At 52.0% G+C, this 7,487-nt stretch overlaps 1 protein-coding gene across 1 annotated transcript in view; it reads left to right on the top strand.

The window, feature by feature from the left end:
* The first annotated feature begins 6,335 nt into the window (after positions 1-6,335).
* Positions 6,336-7,487, top strand: part of LOC103747216 (probasin-like) — a 17,709-nt gene continuing 16,557 nt past the window's right edge. The window contains exon 1 of the mRNA XM_008849565.2: positions 6,336-7,448. Within this exon, the coding sequence (XP_008847787.2) occupies positions 7,371-7,448 (78 nt within the window). The 5' untranslated portion in view covers positions 6,336-7,370. The remainder of the gene's footprint in view (positions 7,449-7,487) is intronic.

Genomic DNA, 7,487 nt, shown 5'->3' with positions numbered 1-7,487 from the left:
AACGCACTCACAGGGCAGATGAGCTATTGAGCTTGGACAGAGGGTCCAGGTCGGCTCAAACTCAACCAACACCGAGCGCTGGAACCGGGATCGCCCTTGTGGTGACTGGGTGTTCCCTCCAAATCCTTCCTTAAATATCTCAACTACAAAGAGGCTTCTCATTTTTTATAAAATAAAATATTTGATACTTGTTCTAGTTTGTTCTCCATTGCTGTGACAAAACACTCTGACCACCACCAACTTGGGGAGGAAAGGGTTTATTTGTCTTACATCTCCCGGGTCACAGTTCACCAGGGAGCCCAAGGTAGGAACTCAGGGCAGGAGCCTGGAGGCGGAGCCGGAGCCCAGGCCGTGGAGGAACGCTGCTCACTGGCTCCCTCAACCCAGGTGTGTCAACTTGACACTGAAGCCTCCCGGCATAATACTTCTCTTTTACGAATGGACAGTCGGGTGTATCTCATTGCAAACTTCAGGAATGACCATTCACCTGTTTGAGGTCTGAGAACAAAGTCACAGAAACTTCCAGAAGCCACAGAGGATCGTCTCTTTTATACCTGGGGACTTCTGTTCCAGTTACGTGACATTATTTGGCAATGTTTCTTCAAGAAAACGAAGCTGTTTCATGTCACGTGGACAAGACAGTGAGTGGAGCGCAGACCTGGGGCAGTCACTCAATATCCACGTCCCTCGTGTCCACTACACGCCACTGGCGTGTCCGACGTGTCCTGAATTAGGACAGTTCGCCTGTTCTCTTTTTAAATATGTGATGCTCACGCTGAGTTCTCTGAACTGGCGATTGATAACTGTGCGGTAAGGTCATTTGCTGAGCATTGGGAGTTTCACAGGTTCATGGGTCATTTCTCTCCAAGTATTACCACACACATGTGAGTACACATGCGTTATCGTGTGTTTACAGTAGAGAGAAGACAGAGTACCCTACTCAGAGCAGTTGGGCAAACGAGAAACTCTGAGGCTTCAATTGATTTATTGTGGGAACGTTGTACATGACTCTCCCCGAAAAGCTCATCACCGGTTGACCAGGTGGGAACGAAAGGCAGGAATTCAGGTGTACAGGGAGGCAGCATGAAGGCCGTGGCGCTGAGGAGGAGGCTGGCCGATGTGGTGCTGAGGAGGAGGCTGGCCGAGTTGTTCCTGAGACGTCTGCTTTGTCAAGGAGAAGCTGAAGGAGTAAAGCTGACATTTCAGCATCAAAAGAGGCCACTGATGGGGTTCGAGTCCAGATGACCCCAGACCCAGACAACATAAGGCCCCTAGGAGACTGAGTGTGAGCTCCCCCCCCCCCCCCCCCCCGTGACAAACAGGTTCCCCGAACCCTGCAGCTGCAGTAAGTTCCTGGAACTCTGTAACTGTAAAAACCTGTTTTACAGGAGATGTTTTCCTTGATAAGTTTCTCCAGGTACAGACCCCACGGCCTCCCCGTCCAGCCCCAACAGCAGGAAAGTATTCTGTTCGTCTGCGTTCTTTGCCCTTTATAAGCTGTCCCTCTGCGGCCATCAGGCTGCTGCTTGCGCTCACTCCGGACCTGAGTTCCAGCCGCGCCAACCCAATAAAGTCTTGCTTTGCCAGAGTCCTCTCTGTGTCTGTTTGCTGTGATACCCCCGCCCCCTTTTTATCTAACAATCACAACAGTGTATTTACTCAACATGTTTTGAGTCCAGAGTGTACTCTGAAAAAATGTTGGTTCCTTTAGTGGGTCCGTACTGATACTTTACCTCTCCTGGGTCTCAGGCGACTGCTCTAAAGGAAAGAGAGGACGATGGTATTTGGGGAATGCAAACTGCTTTAGAAATGTCTCCATGGGCGGGTCACATTCGGCTCCATCTGACACAGCAAGAAGGAATGGATACTCTCCTGGTTTGTCTCTCCACTGCTGTGACAAAACACTCTGACCACTACCAGCTTGGGGAGGAAAGGGTTTATTTGTCTTACATCTCCGGGGTCACAGTTCATCAGGGAGCCCAAGGTAGGAACTCAGGGCAGGAACCTGGAGGCAGGAGCTGGAGCACAGGCCATGGAGGAACGCTGCTTACTGGCTTGCTCCCCTGGCCCCTGCTCAGCCTGCTTTCTTATGCAACACAGGCCCATCTGCCCAGGGGTGGCACCACCCACGGCGGGCTGGGCGCTCCCCCTCCCCCTGCCTCGCCTCCCACATCACTCATCAAGATGCCCCTGAGACATGACCACAGGCCAGTCCAATACAGGCAGTCCCCCAATTGAGGCTCCCTCAACCCAGATGTGTGAAGTTGACACTAAAGCTATCCAGCACAGGAGGCCAGGACCAGACTCCGGGGTCAGGACCACGGTCTGGGGGCAGGATCAGGCTCAGGGTTCAGGATCAGGCTCAGGAGTCAGGACCTGGCCTTGGGGTCAGGACCAAGGTCTGGAGTCAGGACCAAGATCAGGGGTCAAGACCAAGGTCTGGGGGTCAGGACCAGGCTCAGTAGGTCAGGACCAGACTCTGGGGTCAGGACCAGGGTCTGGGGTCAGGACCGGGGTCTGGGGTCAGGACCAGGCTCAGAGGTCAGGACCAGGATCAGATTTCAGGACCAAGGTCTGGGGTCAGGGCCAGGATCAGGGGTCAGGACCAAGGTCTGGAGTGAGGACCAGGCTCAGGGGTCAGGACCAGGCTCAGAAGTCAGGACCAGGCCTTGGGGTCAGGACCAAGCTGAGAGGTCGGGACCAAGATCAGGTTTCAGGACCAGGCTCAGTAGGTCAGGACCAGACTCTGGGGTCAGGACCAGGATCAGGGGTCAGGACCAGGCTCAGGAGGTCAGGACCAGGCTCCAGGGTCAGGACCAGGCTCAGGGGTCAGGATCAGGATCAGGGGTCAGGACCAGGGTCAGGGGTCAGGACCAGGCTCAGGAGGTCTCTTAGTTTGTTTCTCCATTGCTGTGACAAAATACTCTGACCAATACCAACTTGGGGAGGAAAGGGTTTATTTGTCGTACAACTCCCAGGTCGCAGTTCATCAGGGAGCCCAAGGTAGGAACTCAGGGCAGGAACCTGGAGGCAGGAGCTGGAGCACAGGCCATGGAGGGACGCTGCTTACTGGCTTGCTCCCCTGGCCCCTGCTCAGCCTGCTTTCTTATGCAACACAGGCCCATCTGCCCAGGGGTGGCACCACCCACAGTGGGCTGGGCTGGGCCCTCCCACATCAAGATGCCCCTCAGACACGGCCACAGGCCAGTCCAATACAGGCAGTCCCCCAATTGAGGCTCCCTCAACCCAGGTGTGTCAAGTTGACACTAAAGCTATTCAGTACCTCATCTAGACCATCCCAGTGGTTCGCGTGTTACTAATCGGAGCCGGCAGCACCTTGTGTCCCGCTGAGGAACACCTCTGCCACAGAGGGCTGAACCCTGCCACGTCATTCATTATTGAAGAAATCTCTCATTCAGAAGAGACAGGCAAATCTGACCGAGGAGATTCTTCAGTTGACATTCCGCCTTTCCACGTGACTCAGAGTTGTGCTGCTACCCAAAATAACCAACCGGGACAAAAATATCTACATGTACCGTCAGTAAGTCTCTCGGTTGTCTTTTTCTTTCGGTTTGGCTTGGTTTCATGTTTTGTTTTTTGGAGACGGGTGTCCCTGTAGCGCCAGCTGCCGTAGAACTCGCTATATAGACCAGGCTGGCCTCGAGCTCACAGAGATCCGCCTGCCTCCGCCTCCCGGGTGCTGGAATTAAAGGCGTGCACCACCACGCCTGGCATTAAAAATATACTGTAATTCTTATTATGAGATATAAAATGTATTTATCAAATCTGTAATCATTATGCCAAAAAATCTGAATTACTGTAATATTTTGCATATTGTTAAAACTGTAACTTTAATTGTAAAAAAATTTAAAATAAAAAAATATACTATAATTCTTATGATTCCCGGATTCCCAAAAGGTGATGGGAAAACACATTGGGGCCGAGAAACGTGCTGGTTTTCTTTGATTTTAAGGTTGAATAGTGCTTACCATCTGACCTCATAACTATAAGACAGTATTACGGGGCCCGTTTAGGTAAGGCAGGATGCTGTATTCCACCCATGGGATGCGTTCAAATTCAAGGTCTCTCCTACATCTTGGAAGTCTACATATCTGACTTCAACAGTTTCTGCCATAAATTACACACTCAACCTCCTAAAAATCCATTTCAATGCGTTGCCTTTGATTTTGGATATCCTCTGAGGATACATTGAATTTTGTGACCTGGAGTTCAAATGTAGATTGAAATTATCAGTCCTATTGGAGAACACGTTCTTGAAAATCTTCTCCATATCATGTTCGTGAACAGAAATACATTAAGGCTAATTAGAAATCTTTGAAATATTCTGTCTTGCTGTTTATTTATTGACGATGTGCTTCTCCGGATGTACCTGGACGCATCCATGCCGAGGCACGGCGGTATTTGAAAAGGAGGACCAGGAAGACAACCGGCAGAGACAATCTCAAGTAGAGACTCTCAAACTGTGCGTCGAAAGGCATCCGATTCCTAGCATGTTACCGAGGAGAGAACTGTGTACGTCTATTATTGCTTTTCTGTATACATTGGCACAGAAATACGTTTACAAATGTGTCAGCCGTGGCTTGAATTTCTTAAGGATGCTGGGCTTGCACCTGTTACACATACGTCAGTGTGAGACTGAGGAGATTTGCAGTCAGTAAAATGGTTGCTGTGCAACCCTGAACACCTGACTTTGGATCCTCAAAACCCAATTTAAAAGGCTGGGTGAGGCGGCACACGCCTGTGTCCGCACCACGGTAAGGCTATAGGAAACATCGTAGGGACACACTGAAATTTTTCTTGCATTAGATGTGTAGGTCAGGGGAGAGGAGAGGAGAGAGAAGAGAGAGGGGGAGAGAGGAGAGGAGAGAGAGGAGAGAGAGGGGGAGAGGAGAGGAGAGAGAAGAGAGAGAAGAGAGAGAGGGGGAGACAGAGAGGGAGAGAGGGGGAGGAGAGAGAGGACAGAGAGAGAAAGGGAGAAAGAGGAGACAGAAAGGGAGAGAGGACAGAGAGAGGAGAGAGAGGGAGAGACAGAGAGAGAGGGAGAGACAGAGAGAGAAGAGAGAGGGGGAGGAGAGAGAGGAGAGGGGGGAGAGAGGGAGAGGAGAGGAGAGAGAGACGGGGAGACAGAGAGGGAGAGAGGGGGACGAGAGAGAGGACAGAGAGAGAAAGGGAGAAAGAGGAGACAGAAAGGGAGAGAGGACAGAGAGAGGAGAGAGAGGGAGAGACAGAGAGAGAGGGAGAGACAGAGAGAGAAGAGAGAGGGGGAGGAGAGAGAGGAGAGGGGGAGAGAGGAGAGAGAGAAAGGGAGAGAGAGGAGAGAGAGGAGACAGACGGGGAGACAGAGAGAGGAGAGAGAGAGGAGAGGGGGAAAGACAGAGAGAAAGGGAGAGAGAGGAGACAGAGAGAGGAGAGGGGGGAGACAGAGAGAGAGAACACTAAAAGATGCGGTTTGTCTAAGTCTGGAATGACAGAAAAGATTATCAAATGTAGTTTTTTTCTATGTCTGAGAAAATGACACGGGGGAGGGAGGGACAGGGCGAGAGAGAGAGAGAGAGAGAGAGAGAGAGAGAGAGAGAGAGAGAGACAAGAGAAGAGGAGAGAGAGAGGACAGAGAGATGGGGAGACAGAGAGAGAGAAAGAGAGAGAGAACACTAGAAAATCAGATGGGGGAATTTTTCTTGCATTAGATGTGTAGGTCAGGGGCTGGAGAGACGGCTCAGTGGTTAAGAGCACTGGATGCTCTTGCAGAGGCCCAGGGTTCAGTCCCCAGAGCGCACGTGAGGCAGCGCACAACCATCTGTAACTCTAGCTCCAGGACATGTGACACCCTCCCCTGGCCTGCAGGAGCACTGCACTCGGACATACATACACAGACAGATAAATAAAAACGGAAATACAGGCCCCAGACGTGGGCCAGAGGTTAAAAGCACTTGCTGCTCCTGCAGACGTCCTGGGTTTGTTACCCAGCATCCTTGATGGGCAGCTGACAGCCACCTGTCAATCCACCTCCAGGACATTCAACAGCCTTTTCTGGCTCCTGTGGATACCCACACACATCCATACAGAAACAGGAAATCAATTAATCAATTAGTTCATTAAAATATAAAATATTAAGGTGGGGATAGTGGCGCACGCCTTTAATCCCAGCGCTCGGGAGGCAGAGGCGGGCGGATCTCTGTGAGTCGCGGACCAGCCTGGTGTTCGTAGCGGGTCCCAGGCCAGCTGGGGCTACAGGGAGGCCCGGTGTCAAAAAAGACAAACGATAAAATAAAATATAAGAAATTAGAAATGTTACCCACCTGTTCTGTTGATCCGGTAGGATTTCAGGGTGGTGCCTGAGGCCGTTGAGCTCTTTCATAGATGTCAAAATTTGGGTTTTTGGACTATAATGGAACAGGATTAACATGGAAGTGAGAGAAGAGTAACTTTGTCCCAGCAATTAAAGGCTATATTCTTGTCATGTGGAAACTGTCATCACAGCTGTTTGAACAGTCAGGAGGACTAGACCACGATCCTGTGCAAACGACCCTGCACGGCCTCTGGATGCGTTGAGCACGGTGCTCTCGGTGCTTTTCCCACTGTGACCTGTGACTTGGTGTACAGGGATTCGCACAGGTGTGTGTGAGTTTTTCCACTCCTGCGGCTAAGCCTCAGGCACACGTCTTCAAAAACTGACCTGAGCGTGTCAGGAGAAGCCAATATGCACCTTGTGTCCCAATGCCGTTTACCGTGAGGACAGAGATTCGGGGACAGATGCCATCACCTCCAGTCTGTCGACTCAGAAGGACACCAGGCCCCGGATTCTGAAGTGTGGATGGGCATAAAGCCTCAGGGTTGAGAGTGCCCGGCTCTAATCCCGGCACTGGGGAGGCAGAGGCAGGAGGACCTCTGTGAGTTCGAAGCCAGCCCGGTCTACAGAGCGAGTTCCAGGCCAGCTGGGGCTGCGGGGAGGCCCTGTCTCCAAAAAACATGTTTTTTTAAAGCAGAGAGACAAGGCTGAGTTTGGAGGAATTCCTGGCTGTCGGCACACGCAGCTGTGAACACGCAGGGCACGAATCATGCCCAGACACGGACATGACACGGACATGACACGGTCACATGCCAGAGCACCCGGACCTTCAGGGCTTGGAACCGCACAGACAGAGCTTGGGGTGTTCGGTGCACAGCATTGAACTGTGCGTCTCCATTAGACATCCGAGAACGCTCCCTGCCCAGCTTCACGGGTCGGTGCACACGGGCCGACCAGGATGTAAGGAGACCTGGTGCTTCGGGCCACACAGGCCGTCAGAGCGAGGAGAGGAGCGGCCGGCGTCCGGCTCCGTGCCAGCGGCCAGCGGCGGGGCCGCAACATGAAGCTCATCCTGCTGATGGTCGCGTCCGCTCTGCTCTGCGTTTCCTGCAGACAAAATAAGGACATCATGGAAAAGGTACCGGACACTGCTGTAAGGGGACCGTGAGAGAGGGGG

This window comes from Nannospalax galili, unplaced genomic scaffold (assembly GCF_000622305.1).
Source record: "Nannospalax galili isolate Female #2095 unplaced genomic scaffold, S.galili_v1.0 scaffold3005, whole genome shotgun sequence".
In the NCBI taxonomy this organism is placed as follows: domain Eukaryota; kingdom Metazoa; phylum Chordata; class Mammalia; order Rodentia; family Spalacidae; genus Nannospalax; species Nannospalax galili.
This window is presented reverse-complemented; position numbering and strand designations above follow the sequence as displayed.